General features: G+C 45.9%; 1 protein-coding gene across 1 annotated transcript; it reads left to right on the top strand.

Moving 5' to 3' along the window:
• The first annotated feature begins 876 nt into the window (after window positions 1–876).
• Window positions 877–4637, top strand: LOC123403617 (probable protein S-acyltransferase 15). The gene is made up of 7 exons (XM_045097540.1): window positions 877–1201; window positions 1544–1636; window positions 1719–1820; window positions 1897–1965; window positions 3727–3825; window positions 3914–4009; window positions 4213–4637. Exons 1-7 carry the CDS (start codon window positions 923–925, stop codon window positions 4300–4302), a joined length of 828 nt encoding a protein of 275 aa, XP_044953475.1. The 5' UTR covers window positions 877–922; the 3' UTR covers window positions 4303–4637.
• The last annotated feature ends 12255 nt before the right edge of the window (window positions 4638–16892 follow it).

Genomic DNA, 16892 nt, shown 5'->3' on the forward strand with positions numbered 1-16892 from the left:
TGTCTCTCGCGAAAGAAAAAACGTATTTTTTCGTTTCGGAGAGGCACGTTCATGCCTCTTGCGAAAGGAAAAAAATCATATTTTTTCCGTGTCTAAGAGGCACGACCATGCCTCTCGTGAAAGCAAATCCGCATGTTCTTTTTTCTTTTTTGAAAGGCATGGCAATGCCTCTCGCAAAAAAAATATTTTTTTCGATTTCTGGTGGCACGACCATGCGTCTCATGTAAACAAATTCTTACCTCTTGAGAAAGTAAAAAAGCATATTTTTCCATTTTCGAGAGGCACAGCCGTGCCTCTCGAGAAAGAAAAAATGCATTTTCTTTTCTTTTTGAGCGATATGGTCATGCCTCTCGCGAAAGAAAATCCGTACCTTTGACGAAAGCAAAATCCTACCTCTCGAGAAAGAAGAAAAAAACACGTTATTTTTTTCTCGTTTTCTAGAGGCACGGCCCTGCTTCTCGCGTAAGTAAATCATGTTTCTCGAGAAAGAAAGGGAAAAGGGAAATATTTTTTTATGGATTTTTTCTGAAGCTTTCCCTTCCAAATTTAAGAAAGGCCGACGGAAATCCTAAAAACCGAAAAAAATATTTAAAAAGCCAAAACGCGTGCAAAAAAAATAAAAAAAAAATTCAAAAATAGCGTTTAGAACTTGACTCGTGATGGCAGCTATGAGTGCGCCAAATAATGACGGCTGGGAGTGACTCCTGAAGGCTTTTGAAGAAGTGCTCCTTCGTTAGTTGCTCCCTAGTATCTGTGGGCCTACTAAGGACCTACATTAAAAGGCCAACTAAAGGAGATTGACCAGCCCATTAGTGTTTATGCTGGAGGCCTAGCCCAAATATTAAGAATAGAGGCCTAAGGGAAGCTCGGCAAGGGCCCGAGGTCGAGAAGAAAGGGGACGAAGCGCGCGACCTCGCCGGAGATGGCGCGCAGGAGGGGCGTCGCTGCGGCGGTGGCGGCGGCCGCGACCTCCCCGGCTCTCGTGGCGGCCGTCTCCTTGATGGCGCTGGTGTACTACTACACGGTGTTCATCTTGCTGGACCACTGGCTCGGCCTCGGCACGACGGCCGGCGCCGCCCACGCCGCCGCCTTCTCCCTCCTCCTCGCCGCCTGCTTCTTCTCCTTCCTCTGCGCCGCGGCAGCCGATCCCGGATCCGTGCCCTCTGCCTTCTCCCCCGACGCCGAGGACCCGCAGGGACAGGTCCCAGATCTCTCTCGCCTTGTCCTTCGTCCTCCTGTTAGATTTCCTCGGAATTTTGGTGCTTGATTCAATTGCAGCGTCTCCTAGTTTAAATAGACGTGTAATTTTCCATAGTGAATTCAACCTGACACCTAGTTCATATCGCAGTAGACCAGCTACCTGTGGATCGATCAAGTTGAGCTAAATGCGAATCCATTGTGTTTTTCTCTTCTTTGATTTCATCTCTTCTCAGAGCTGCTAGTAGTTTGCTACCAGTTGTTGCCAATGCTACGAGCTTAGGAGCACTAATTTTTTTGAATATTGGACAGTTCCCTGATAAAGCTGGATATTTGGTCACAACAGGGACTGAAATCAAGGTATTGTGACAAGTGTTGCATCTACAAGCCTGCCCGAACCCACCATTGTAAGGTCTGCAAAAGGTGTATTCTGAAAATGGTAGGTGTGACTATCTATGTTCATTCTCTTAGTTGTGAAATGAAGCTGTGCTGAAAATGCTCGGCTATGGTTTTAATGGCAGGATCACCACTGTGTTTGGATCAACAACTGTGTGGGCTATACAAATTACAAAGCCTTTATCATCTGCGTCCTGAATGCAACCATTGGGTCCCTTTATTCGTCGGTAAGTTACTACACTGAACAAAAGTTGGCACATTTTCAACGAACATTTCTCATGTCCGTGTCAAAGTATATTGCAGGTGATATTTGTATGTGATCTTCTACGGACGGAGCATGACTTCCGTATTCATTATGTGAAGATCATCCATGTACGTGGGCTGACCATTGTTTTGAATTACAAGCTCACTATGCAGTCAGCAATCTCTTCAATATTAGTTACCATGCCATTATCCTTTGGCAAGATTCTTTCATTTATCTTCTATATATCGGCATTATTATGCCTATAATGTCAGAAATATTTGACATTTTGCATGTTCTGTCATGAAGGCCAAAGAACATTTATGTCCAGTTGTATCTTTATGATGGTACACTAGCCAAACCCATGGGTTGATTCGGGTACTAACAGGGACAGGAACCATCACGCTAGTCTTGTGCTGGAAGTCTAGTCTGCGATACGGAGGCATTTCTGAAATGCGCCCGTATCGGGATATGCTTGACCATTAAAAATTTGATAAATAGTCCTTTACTAGGAACAGTAGATTAGCTTGATGTTGTGCTCTATTCCTAAACATAGCGAAGGTGCAGATTAGATAGAAATAGCATGCAGAATAACACCAAAATGGAGAAGTTTGTAGCTTGCAGGGAGGGGAGCTGCCATATATAGGATCTGTAGGATAGAGGGGAGGGAAGAGGAGCGGGAGCACTGCAGAATACCTTGATGCTGAACCTGAGGGCAATGAGGCGAGCAGCCCCCCACCGGCTTGCCGCCGGTGAGCCACTGCTTGACCCTGAGGGGGTAGGATGCAGGGAGCGGGAGCATGCCTGGAGCCTGAGAGGGGGAGGAGGCAAGGGGCCCACCACCAGTGAGATGCTGGTCTTCTGCTGGGTCCTCAGATCGGGATGATGCGAGGAGCACTCCCTCATCTTGCCGCCGGTGAGCTGCTGCTGAAGCCTGAGAGGGGAAGGAGGCGAGTAGCCTACCGCTGGCTTGTCGCAGTTTGCTGGAGCTGCTGCTGGTGAGTTGCCATTGCAGCTGTTGCGTGAGAGGTGAGGAGGAATGAGGAGCAGGAGCATTACACACGCTTGCCGCCGGTTCGCCGCCGACGAGTGAGCTGACACCACCGTAGAATGAGCCTCCGCCTAGGTCAGTAGGATGCGAGTGAAATGAATCGGAGAGGTATGGTGCTGGACAGGGTTATCGGGATAGCTAGATCGAGACATACACCGGGTTGGTCCCTATCGTGCAGGTATCTAGGACATATCCTTTCGGGAATTAAAATCTTTGTTTTTATTGCTTAAATCGCCAATGCCTCACCGATATGTATCGACCGCCTATCGTATCAGACTTGAACCTGTATCGGATACTGGTACCCGATACAGATGCACCAGCCCCACCACCTATCAGTGTTTTTAGCTGGAGGTCATGCTGTCAGGGTCCAAATGGAAATGATTGTAAAATCCTTAGCTATATTATCTAAGACTGGATATTCTTTAAAAAAAAATGCGCGTTTGTGGTTTTTTCATGAATTTTAACTCATGGAAACTGATTAATGACCATGGAAAGTAAACAGGACTCTGGTAACTTAGCTGCAGGACAGATGGAAGAATCTTAGCTTGCTGAAGAGCCTTTTGGGTTTTGGAACTCTTCAATTCTGGTCGAGCAGGAGCATTACCATTAAAATTAAAGAACACGATTGTACCACCAGTATAAATATGCTACTTATTGTAAACTATTGAAATGACAGAGTTGTATTAGTAAGATAAACTTGTATGATTCTTTAACTGAGCTGTAACATCACGGACAAACATGTGCCGCAGTTGTTCTCTATTTTAGTTTGCATCAATTTATTCTTTTTATTGTTTGGCTTCATACTAGAAGGATCAAATAATGATCTATCATGAAAATGCAGATCTTGGCTGGTGCCGTCTTATTCTCCTTGTGCTTGACAATAGGCTCTTTGTTATGCTGGCACATCTATCTCATATGTCATAACATGACAACCATAGAGGTAAGATACTGTTCCAGGTGTGCATTCATCTCATAGTCAGTTGGTGGCTTTACCATTGTCTGATAATTTACTGCCACCTTGTCATCAGTATCGAGAGGCAGTTAGAGCGAAGTGGCTTGCAAAAAAGAGTGGACAGAAGTACCGCCATCGGTTTGATCAAGGCACGAGGAAGAATATTCAAATGGTAGGGCTATATATACTGAGCAGCAGCAACAACAACAATGACAACAAAAAACGCAATCAGACTTTTAATTCTACCATGTCGAATTTTCAGTTTCTAAGCCTTTGAATCTGGTGCTGAAAATTTAGCATGGTCTAGAGTTAAATTATATTCAGCATTTTTATGTTGGTGCTCTAGGTATCTGAACCTTTGATTTATTTGTACAGATCATGGGCCCAAATGTTTTCTGCTGGCTTTGCCCCACTGCGACAGGACATCTTAAGGATGGCACCGAGTTCCAGAATACGAACAACTGATCAAAGACGAAGAACAGCATTGGTGCATAAACACAACATGTAGACGTCCGGATTTATCTGCTGATCAGATTGATCATTTCTGCCATTGCGTTGTTGTCACCCAGGCAGAGATGAAGAGCTCAGGAAGTTTCACAATCTTGTAAATCATGTAAACCTCAGCTTAAATTATGTGTGTGTGTATGATGTAAAGTAGTTAGAGTTTTGAGTATTGTTGTGTACTTACTGTGCCATTCAATTGCAAATGTAACAACAATTGTCACAAAAAAAAATCCGAAGCGGAATTGTCACAATTTGTGGTGTGCAAAAGGGAATGGAAATTGGAAGTGTGGACGAAATGCAGTAAGCTTTGTTTGGTTTTTCTTGGTTCTATTATTCTGATGGCCCCACCTGCAGTGATGCATCTCAGCAGCTATAAAAAAGGCGAGTGTATGGTGAATGATGATCAGTTGTTTGTTTTGCACTAAAATTTTACTGTAATATCCAAGATGAGGATGTATGGCCTGATACTCTCATTCAAAATTCAGTTAAGCATGCATATTTCCATGAAGCTGTGGCCTTTTACTGCAGTATTATTGTTCACATATGCATGGGCCTCATGATTCCCTCAACAGATGATGAATGACAAAACACCAGCCTAGCTCGAGCACAGGTGCGTCCGATATCTAATGCGTTCCTCTGCCCCGAGATCGCCAACCACTAGCTTAGACACCCACGTATTTTTATTTCTGTTCTGTTGGTATTCACGCCTCTAGCCCAAATGATGAGGCCACTTTGTTTTATCTGGATTCTGTCCGTTTGGGACGGGCGATGGAGTCGTGTCCGGGTCATTTCTGGGATGCGGTGGTCGTGCAGACGCATTCCTGGCCGCATCTTGTCCACCTCATTTTCAAACACAAGCATTTGAATAGCTAGGACCCATAGTTCATGCAAGCGGCCCTAGATCACGCCGACAACACAATCAACCTACACGTCCTCGCCGGCAACACAGCCAGCGGCCGGCAACATAGTCAGCCTCCAAAAAAGAATAGGTTTTTTGCCGGCAATACAATCAGTGGCCAGCAACACAGCCAGCGGCCAACTCACCATGTCGAGGGGCGCGACGTGGACGGCGCGATCACGCTGACTTCCGGCGACCCCAAAAACGGGTCTGGGCTTGGCACCTTGGCGGAGGGAAACCCGGCGACAATGGTGTGGTCGACGACGTCGGGGAGGGGCACTGCGGAGGTCGAACAACCGATGAGCCTGTGCTCACCGGCCCGACGGGCGCAGCCGCGAAGCTCGTCGGACGACACAACCCCATCATGAGGAAGGCGTGCGCTTTGCTGACGATGGCCTCCTTCTCTTGAGCATCGGCCTTCTGTCGCGCGGCCTCGAACGCGGCGCGCTCGATCGTGTACGCGGCTGCGGCATCCTTCCTCTTCGCCTTCGCCCGCCGGTTCCGCCTCTTGGCCGATTCCGCGTCCAGCTGTGCGATCTCCTCCAGCGTGAGTTCCGACCGCGGCTTCTTCTTCTTCGTCTTGGTGGTCGGGACGACGACGGGGCCACCGGAATTTGGCGGGGGATCGTCCATGGGTGGAGGGTGGCGGACGGAGGGGAGGGCGGGGCATGGGAGGGTTTTGTGGGGAACGGAAATGGAATGGGGCGTGGGGGCAGGAAGGTCGTTCTGCATTGTGCCACCGACGGGCGGGTCAGGGGAGGACAAGCGCGCGCGTCCCGCCTGTCCGCGCGCTGTTTGTTTCACCTCAAAACTAGACCAAGTTTGGGTCGGGAATGGGTCGAAAGCGGACAAAAAAAGACAACGTTTGCGCCCACGCGCTGGGCCGCCTAGTGTGTCCGTTTTGCCCCAAATGGACGCGGACGGACAGGATAGGGTCGTGCGCTGGAGTTGGCGTGACACTATTCAATCCGACGCCGTTTCCTCAGCTCCAGTATCAATTAGCAGCGGGTTGTGATCAATCCCAACCCTCTGGAGCGCACACAGCCGGTAAGGAAGACCGTGAATCCCAAGATGTCTCGCATGATCACACCCCGATGTTGATTGATACGGAGGGAGGGAGTATCTCGTGTGACGAGCATATACACGGGGGCCCTGGCGCCGCCGCCGCCGAAGGCCCTCACCTCCCTGCTCTCCCGCAGCACCATCTTCAGAGGGGCCGTGTGTGCCCCGGGGAAGGTGGCGGGGCATTCCCCTTTCCGCAGCAATGCTCATGATGGCTTCGTCTTCCCGGCGATGCGGTCGAGCTCCAAGGCTGCGGGAGTGATGTTTCGCGGGGAGTCGTCAGATCCTGGTCGGGCCTGGCCGGATTTGGCTTCTCCATCCTCGGTGGCCGCACGGGTGCTCGGCGGCTCCATGGTGGGGTTGTGGACGCCGATGGTTTGTGTTTTGGATTGTGGCATGCGGCGACATGGTGATGCTTGGCGGCTCCATGGTGGGCCAGCGAGCTATGACGGACATCAAAGGATGGAATCCGGGGCGGCGGCTCCAGGACGGTGGTTGATGTGACTGCGGCCGTGGAGTTCGCGTGGGCGATGCAACGACCATGGTGTGCTTGGTGGCAGGAGGCTCGTCTCTCCTGTCTACGTAGCTCGGCGACATCGGTTCTTCGGTGGGTTGCATCTCCGACGGCTTTGTTGTTTGGGATGTAGCGTTGGTGCAGTGTGCGGGCTCTGGACCGCCAAATACGGCCGACGAAGTGGTGCAGGGTGGCAGCCCACCCGTCCCTGCCCAGAGGCTTGTCGTGGTTTACTCGATAGAGAAGTGTGGTGGTGGTCCCTGTATGGTGATGGCGCGGTTGCGTGCAGGGGTGCGCGGGTTGATGACCCACAAGTATAGGGGATCAATTGTAGCCTTTCTCGATAAGTTAGAGTGTCGAACCCAATGAGGAGCTAAAGGTAGGACAAATATTCCCTCAAGTTCTATCGACCACCGATACAACTCTACGCACACTTTACGTTCGCTTTACCTAGAACAAGTATGAAACTAGAAGTATTTTGTAGGAGTGATAGGATAGGCTTGCAAGAAAGTAAAGAACACGTAAATAAAACTAGGGGCTGGTTAGATAAAGAAACAACTACGAGTGTCTAACGAGTGTGGAAAAGTGGTGGTAGGAGTTGCGGAATTGTCCCTAAGCAATTGACTACGTTACTAGATCGATAGCAAGTATCATGTGGGAGAGGCCTCTGCTAGCATGTCATCCCTTACTTGGAATTCTATGCACTTATGATTGGAACTATTAGCAAGCGTCCGCAACTACTAACGTTCACTAAGGTAAAACCCAACCATAGCAATAAGATATATTGGTCCCCCTTCAATCCCATATGCATCAATTTCTATGCTAGATTTGAAGCTTCTGTCACTCTAGCCTGCCAATACATAGTCATATCAACATACAACTAACCCTATGGTGTGATCCACGCGCGCGATCATATGATGGGCACCAAAGGACGGCAACATAACCACAAGCAAATTAAACCAATCATAGCAATTCATCAATCACCGATAGGACAACGATAATCTACTCAGACATCATAGGATAGCAACACATCATTGAATGATAATATATAGCATAAAGCACCATGTTCAAGTAGAGGGTATAGCGGGTTGCGGGAGAGTGAACCGCTGAATATAGATGGGGGAAGATGATGGAGATGTTGGTGAAGATGACGGAGGTGTTGGTGTAGATCGCTGTCACACGATGATGTCCCGTGCGGCGTTCAAGCGCCGCCAGGAGAGAGGGGGAGAGAGCCCCCCCTCCTTCTTCTTCTTCCTTGACCTCCTCCCTAGATGGGAGAAGGGTTTCCCCTCTGGTCCATGGTCTTCATGGCGGCGGAGGGGCGAGAGCCCCTCCGAGATTGGATCTCTCTCTCTGTGTCCTTCTGTTTCTATGCTCCCAGATTCTGCGTTTCACCGTTTCTTAAATTCCCGGAGAACCGTAACTCCCATTGGGCTAAAATTTTAACACAATTTTCTTCTGGATATTATCTTTCTTGCGGCGAAAGAAGGGCTCCAACCGCCTTAAGGAGTGGCCACAAGCACCCCTGCCACGGGCCCACCCCCTGGCCGCGGCGACAGGGCTTGTGGGCACTCCGTGCATCGCCTCGCGTTGATTCTTCTTCCCAAAAATTATAAATATTCCAAAAAAAATCTCCGTAAGTTTTTATTACGTTTTGACTTCGTTTGGTATGGATATTCTGCGAAACAAAAAACATGCAACAAACATGAACTGGCACTGGGCACTGGATCAATATGTTAGTCCCAAAAATAGTATAAAAAGTTGTCAAAAGTATATGAAAGTTGTAGAATATTGGCATTAAACAATCAAAAATTTAGATGCAACGAAGACGTATCAGCATCCCCAAGCTTAATTCCTGCTCATCCTCGAGTAGGTAAATAATAAAAAAGGTAATCTTTGATGTGGAATGCTACCTAGCATAATCTTGATCATATAATCTAATCATGGCATGAATACTAAAACACGAGTGATTCAAAGCAATAGTCTATCATTTGACATAAAGACAATAATATTTCAAGCATACTAACAAAGGAATCATGTCTTCTCAAAATATCATGGCCAAAGAAAGTTATCCCTACAAAATCATATAGTCTGGCTATGCTCCATCTTCCCCACACAACGTATTTAAATCATGCATAACCCCGGTTTTAGCCAAGCAATTGTTTCATACTTTAGTGTTCTCAAAAATTTTCAACTTTCACGCAATACATGAGCGTGAGCCATGGACATAACACTATAGGTGGAATAGAATATGGTGGTTGTGGAGAAGACAAAAAGGAGGAGATAGTCTGGCATCAACTAGGCGTATCAACGGGCTATGGAGATGCCCATCAATAGATATCAATGTGAGTGAGTAGGGATTGCCACGCAACGGATGCACTAGAGCTTATAAGTGTATGAAAGCTCACAAAAGAAACTAGTGGGTGTGCACCCAACTTGCTTGCTCACAAAGACCTATGGCAATTTTGAGGAAGCCCATCATTGGAATATACAAGCCAAGTTATATAATGAAAATTTCCCACTAGTATATGGAAGTGAAAACATAGGAGACTCTCTGTCATGAAGATCATAGTGCTATTTGAAGCACAAGTGTGGAAAGAGGATAGTAGCAATTGTCCCTTCTCTCTTTTCTCTCATTTTTTTGTGTGGGCTCTTTGGCCTCTTTTTTGTAAATGGGCTTCGCTGGCCTCTTTTATTTCCTCACATGGGACAATGCTCTATTAATAATGATCATCACACTTACAACTCAATACTTAGAGCAATGATGACTCTATATGAAATGCCTTCGGTAGTGCACCGTGACAATGATCTAGCATAGCAATGACATCAAAAACGGACAAGCCATGGAAACATCATGCTAGCTATCTTACGATCATGCAATGGCAATATGGAAGTGGTGGCACATGTCATGAGACGGAACGGTGGTAGTTGCATGGCAATATATCTCGGAATTGCTATGAAAATGCCATAATAGGTAGGTATGGTAGCTGTTTTGAGGGAGGCTATATGGTGGGTGTAATGCACCGACGAAAGTTGCGCGGTACTAGAGAGGCTAGCAATGGTGGAAGGGTGAGAGTGTGTATAATCCATGAACTCAACATTAGTCATAAAGAACTCACATACTTATTGCAAAAGTCTATTAGTCATCGAAACAAGTTACTACACGCATGCTCCTAGGGAAAGGTTGGTAGGAGTTAACCATCGCGCGATCCCGACCTCCACACAAAGGATGACAATCAATAAATAAATCATGCTCCGACTTCATCACATAACGGTTCACCATACGTGCATGCTACGGGAATCACAAACCTTAACACAAGTATTTCCAAAAATACACAATTACTCACTAGAATGACTCTAATATCACATATTCATGTCGCAAAACTGTTGCAAGGAATCAAACATATCATATTCAGTGATCTACAAGTTTTATGTAGGATTTTATGACTAACCATGTATATGACCAACTCCTGTTAACTCTCTAAATAGGTATAAGTGAAGCATGAGAGTTTAATTCTTTCTACAAAAGATATGCCCCGCTCTAACAAATATAAGTGAAGCAAAAGAGCATTCTACAAATGGCGGTTTTCTATGTGTAGGAAAACAGGCAATCCAAACTTCAAAAGATATAAGTGAAGCACAAGAAGCATTCTATAAAGCCAACCAAGGACTATCTCATACCAGCATGGTGCATAAAAGAAAAAGGAAAAATAAACACAAAAGACGCTCCAAGCATTTGCACATATCATGTGACGAATTAAAATATAGCTCCGAGTAAAATTACCGATAGATTGTAGACGAAAGAGGGGATGCCTTCCAGGGCATCCCCAAGCTTAGACGATTGAGTCTTCCTTGAATATTACCTTGGGGTGCCTCGGGCATCCCCAAGCTTAGGCTCTTGCCTCTCCTTATTCCTTCATACATCGTGCTCTCACCCAAAACTTGAAAACTTCAATCACACAAAACTCAACAAAACTTCGTGAGATTCGTTAGTATAATAAAATAAATCACCACTTCAAGTACTATTGTGAACTCATTCTAAATTCATATTAGTATTATATCTACTGTAATACAACTTCACCATGGTTCATACCCCCCGATACTACCCATAGATTCATCAAAATAAGAAAACAATGCATAGAAAACAGAATCTGTCAAAACAGAACAGTCTGTAGCAATCTGTATATTCCGTATACTTCTGATATCTCAAACAATCTGAAAAATTATGAACATATGTAAATTTTACATATCAATCAGAAGCAAAAATAATCAACTCAAAAGCTCTTCCATAATAAAAATGAAAATTAATTTCGTGAGAAAAAAGTTTCTGTCTTTTCTCAGCGTGATCAAACAACTATCACCCAAACTAATCGTAAAGGCTTTACTTGACACATTATTTTTTTAAACACAAAGGAATTGTACAAGGGGATAATTATTTTTGTGAGAAACTTCCATGAAAAATTCTACATTGTTTCCATGAGCATGAACACAAGTGTTCAAGGTCGACCCTCACTTACGCAATGCATCACCTTTCAATCGCTTCTTTTTTTGGAAAAGTTTTAAGTTCCCCTCTATATTTTTTTGTTTTTAAACTAAATGAAAGCACTCAACAGAAATAAATGACTCTCTAAAACTTCCGGCTTGTCTCCCAGGCAGCGCTTTCTTTAAAGCCATTAAGTTAGGCATAAAGTGGTCAAGTAATGGATCCACCCGGATCCCAAGGTATATCAAAGCCAATTTTAATTAGCAATAATTTGAAATTTAGTAGTGAGCACAAGGTAACATATATCAAGCAATGACGAAGTCTAACTCTCTTCCTATGCATTGGCATGTCATAAAAGAACAATTCATGCACATCAAGTAAAGGCAAATACATAGCATAAGCAGTTTCTTGCAATTTTATCGTATTGGAAACATAGAAAGGTGTAGATGTAGTTCCTCTCTCATAATAACTGCAAATAGGAGCAGCAAGCACATGCATATTATATTCATCAAAATCATCATTTTTAACATAAAGGACTATAGCTAGCTCATCTTCATAAGCATCATTCATATTGGCAACATGGCCACAAGCATAGCATGCATCAAGTTCATCAAAAAGGGATATTTCAAACGAATCCAAGGGATCATAGCATTCATCCTTCGGTAAGAACGAAGGGAAATTAAATAGTGTATGAGTAGAAGAGTTACTCTCATTAGAAGGTGGACACGGGTAGCTAGTACGCTCTTCCTCCTTTTGTTCTTCGCTCTCCTCTTCATCTTTTTCATCTAATGAGCTCACAATTTCAGCATTTTCTTCTTCCATAGTTTCCTGTAAAATAATAGTCTCTTCTTGGGCAGCATAGGATTTCTCCTTAAATCGTTCAATATGGGCATTATATTCATAATTAGTATAACAATAACGAAGCATAGCCAAATTTTCAGATCGGTAAGGAGCATCATCATTATCATCACACCTTTTAAACAGAGCCTCAATTTCATAAGCACCCATAAAAGCAACAAACTCTTCTATTTGATCCACATCATAGTAATCATATATACCATTAGCATAAGAAGCCAAGGTTCTATGATCATTAAACTCACAAGAAAAGAGAAGGTGTGGAGCCTTCATCCTAGAGCAACAAGTAACACCATGTCTCTTGCATAGTTCCCAAGCGTACCATTTCAACAAATGGATTTGATCCCATAAAAGTTTCCCTTTTTGAGTCAAGCGATAATCCCTAAAGTATTCACATTGATCCAACGTATATCCCATTATATAATTGAATGGGGCTTTCTCAGGATTATTAAAGAAGTGCATAATATTTTCCACATAATGAGCCTCGAGGGTTTTAGGAGGTTCCCCATCTCCATGAGTAGCAAGTACACCTAATTTTTTTGGTATTTCGTGTTCCATATCCATAACTAAAGATAGAGAACAACTTCGAACAACAAATAAATCTACTTAGTGATAAAGCAAACAAGCACACACGAGGATATTCACCCTACGCTATTCCTCCCCGGCAACGGCGCCAGAAATATGTCTTGATGAACCACAAGTATAGGGGATCAATTGTAGCCTTTATCGATAAGTAAGAGTGTCGAACCCAACGAGGAGCTAAAGGTAGGATAAATATTCCCTCAAGTTCTATCGACCACCGATACAACTCTACGCACACTTTACGTTCGCTTTACCTAGAACAAGTATGAAACTAGAAGTACTTTGTAGGAGTGATAGGATAGGCTCCAACCGCCTTAAGGAGTGGCCACAAGCACCCCTGCCACGGGCCCACCCCCTGGCCACGGCGACAGGGCTTGTGGGCACTCCGTGCATTGCCTCGCGTTGATTTTTCTTCCCAAAAATCATAAATATTCCAAAAAAAATCCCCGGAAGTTTTTATTACGTTTGGACTTTGTTTGGTATGGATATTCCGTGAAACAAAAAACATGCAACAAACAGGAACTGGTAGTGAGCACTGGATCAATATGTTAGTCCCATAAATAGTATAAAAAGTTGTCAAAAGTATATGAAAGTTGTAGAATATTGGCATGAAACAATCAAAAATTATAGATACGACGGAGACGTATCACGGGTCACTAGAGGTGCTGGTTGCCGTGGTCAACCACGCGAGAGTGATGGTGTTGTTGTTCCACGTGAAAGCTTAGCCGGTGATTGCCGGCCGACGGCGGCGGTTCCTTGGAGACGCCGTCCAAGTGACCTGCACATCCTCTTCTCTCGGTCCAAGTTTCTCGGGCAAAAGTAAGATCTTGTTTGGATGAGGCGGCGACGTCTTCAACATAGTATTCCCTCTTTGGGGCGCGGTCTTGGAGTTTCCTGGTCCCATTTGTGCTTCCTGCAGGCTAGACGTACACATCATCGTGGTCGGCAGGTGGTCTGTCGATGGTGAGGTTGGTATGGCGTTGCGATGTGTGTCTGTAGGATCGAAAGTATTTCTAGAGTGGGGGGGTTAGACTACTTGACAAGATAAAACTTAGCATTTTCCCAATTTTGAGTGTGGGCCAATCTTAGCAACTATGACTAGTCAAGTACACCCTACACATGCACATCTAAGAGTATAGCAGCAAAAAGTAAAACATGCAAGTGTAAAGTAGAGGGTAAGGTAGGGAGATCAAACACAAAGGTTGACACGGTGATTTTTGGCATGGTTACGATAGGTGGCGCTATCGTACTGTGACAGCCCGATGCCGACGTTCCAGAAGATTCCCCTTCTATTCCGTTTTCGTCGTGTGTCTATTTTTTTTTTGTCGCATCACCATCGCATCATTCGCATCATCTGCATTGCATCGGCATCTCCGTTGTCGCCAGTTTTCAAAACTTGCATCCGTTGTTAGTTGCCGGTTCACGTCGTTGTCCGTTCTGAGCCCGACCGCACACGCACGCGTCTGCGGCTTCGTCAAAACCCTGTTTTAAAAGTGTGTTGAATAACTTTCTCTGATTGAGGTGAAACTTGGCATGCGGTCGTGATTAGTTATAGCTAGGCTGTGTGTCGAATTTCGTCGCGATCGGAGTTCGTCTGGTACCCGAACGGTCGACCGTAGCGGCACCATATTCGGTCTACCGTCGGACGTGTGTCGGTGTTTTAAAATTCTTTGCCGCGCCGCCCGTTCTCCCTCTCGTCTCCGGATATCCACTCTACACGGCCTCGTGACCATTCCCGCGTTTGGAATCGTCCGAATCTGACCGCACGGTTGGATCCGGAACGAAATTCTGGCTAATCTAGCCCCCCCCCTTTTGTCTATAAATAGACCCCGGGTATTTCTTTAGACAGCCCCTCCTCTGTCTCGGGATCCGCGCCACCAACCCCCGAAAACCCTAGCCTCCTGCACCCTCTCTCTCCTCCCATCGGTCCCTCAGCCGCCGCCAGGGCCCGCCGAGCCCAGATCGGGCCCAGCTGAGCCCATCCGCCGCCGCCTCGCCGTGCCTCACCGCTCCTCCCCGTCGGCCGCCGCAGCTCCTCGCGCCGCCGTCGTGCGCCCCGTGCTCGCGAAGCTCGCCGGCCGACCTCCTCGACCCAACCGCCGCCAGAACCTCCGGCCCCTCGCTGCCTCACCGTCACTCGCCTTACAGGCTTGCTGCCGCCTCCCCGTCATCCGCAGGAGCCGCCGCCAGATCGAGCCGCCCGCGCCCGCGCAGATCTTGCTTCCCGTGACCCCGCCGCCCGGCAGCCCCAGTTCCTCGGCCTCCCCTACCGGCGCCTCTCCGCCGCCATGCGTCGCCGGCAACAGCTGCCGCCGCCGCAGCTCCCTCGATCCCGATCGGGATCGGGAGGCACGGACGACCGAGCCAGCTCCCGTGGGTCGCTCCATGGCCAGCGTGGCCCAGCCGCCGAAGGCCCATGTGGCAAGGCCGGTCCACCTCCCCTTTGCCTCGGGTGGGCCGCATCCTTCCCCAGCTTCCTCGGTCGGCCCAAGCCGCCGCCTCCTCTTCCCAGGCCCAAGGTGAGCCCGAGCTCTATCCCCCGCCCCGAGCATATTGTTGCTATATTGCGCTCCCTGCTTAGGCCCGTTAGGCAATTCGGCCCGGTAGAATTTTTTTTTAGAGTTTCGGAATTTAATTAAATTCCAGAAAATAGACGTATATTTAAACGCGCGTAACTTTTATTCCGTTAGTCGGATCGCGATGAATTATATATGTTTTTCGTGTAGTTTTGCGCGTAGAATCCGTTTTCGCAACTTGCGTAGTTGTTTGACATCGTTTAGCATGCCGTATGCCTAGAAACACCTGTTGTCCTATTATGTTTGCGTCCCGTATTTATTTTTCGCGTGAGTCCGGTTAGCCCGAATGCCGTAGTAGAAATGCTCATGTTTTAGGAACCACTTTTCCATGTATTTTAGAGCGATCATTGGTATTTTTGCGTATAGGGATTGCCGCTAGATTATTTTCCCGTGTTTAGGTGATTATCTCGCATTTACGTGCGGTAGTTTTTTCGTGTAGCAACCCCACATATTTTATATGTTTCCGGGGTAGAAAAATCCTGTGCAATTAGTTTTAGCATTAGAGCAAGTTAGTTCGCGCGATATTTTGCTATGTTGCCCTCTTGTCTATTTCGTAGGATTTATTTCGTGCTTCGTTTGATTAAGTTGTCAACTAGGGAGTTGTTCTTTGATGTTTAGTCTAGCCCCTGGTATTTTTAGTTGCAATAGAAAAGCATGCTTAGGTGTGGTTTGCTTGCTCTCAAGTTGCTATAAATAGTGTTGTTTTGGAGGTGTTGAAATATTTCTAAGTCTGGAATCTGTTATATTTTGTTGCTGTCTTGTCTTGCTTCTATCTTGTGATCTGTAGCTCTTTTGAGGTTGGTCCAATGGAGTTAGTTGTAGCCCTTGTGATTCTCTAGCATGCTGTGAATTTTCATGCCATTTGGAGTCCTGTAGCTTATGGTTTTGCTGCTGTCAATATGGCTTCAGACCGAAAACTGCACTTTCATGAGGTGTAATTTTCACTAAGTCTGAAATAGTGTGTGAGATGCCATTTTGTGCCTTCTTTCCCTAGTGATCCATGATGCCATGCTAGTTGTTGTTAGTTGTTTGTAGTAGTGCTTCTTGCCCTCTTTCGTGTCATGCCTTGCCTGAGTTTATCGGAGTTGTGTAGTCATAGTTGTGGGGTGTAGAAAATGCTATGTGGCTGATTTTGGCAGATTGTAGTGATATCTTGTTTTGCTCGTAGTTTTTGAACCGTAGCTCCGATTTGATCGTGTCCTGCATGAAACTTGCTTAGAATCTCGTGTAGTTTCATTTCTCTTGCTGGTTGTATGTTTTGAACTGCTCCTGACCGTCGTTGCACACATATTGCATTCATGCCATCATATCTTGCGGTGTCCGTAAACTTTTGATCCGTAGCTCCGTTGGAGATGTTCTCTATGTGTAAATTGCTTGTAAAGACGCGTAGAATCACGTGAACCTATTTATTTTTCTGTTTAACAACCAATTAAATGTGTTAGTTCAGATCTGGACAGAATTGTAAATTAACATGTGAGGTCGTTTCGGAGGTGCTATATGTCATTTCCGACCTCATTTAAAATGCCTAGATATGTAGTTTAATTACGCTTCACCTCTTGCCATGTTTAACCACATTTAATA

Source organism: Hordeum vulgare, chromosome 6H (genome assembly GCF_904849725.1).
Source record: "Hordeum vulgare subsp. vulgare chromosome 6H, MorexV3_pseudomolecules_assembly, whole genome shotgun sequence".
Taxonomy (NCBI): domain Eukaryota; kingdom Viridiplantae; phylum Streptophyta; class Magnoliopsida; order Poales; family Poaceae; genus Hordeum; species Hordeum vulgare.

Coding starts and splice junctions, on each gene's coding strand:
- LOC123403617 (XM_045097540.1), top strand. CDS start 923: ATGGCGCGCAGGAGGGGCGTCGCTGCGGCGGTGGCGGCGGCCGCGACC. Junction 3,826..3,913: donor ATAACATGACAACCATAGAG/GTAAGATACTGT, acceptor CCTTGTCATCAG/TATCGAGAGGCAGTTAGAGC. Junction 4,010..4,212: donor CGAGGAAGAATATTCAAATG/GTAGGGCTATAT, acceptor TTATTTGTACAG/ATCATGGGCCCAAATGTTTT.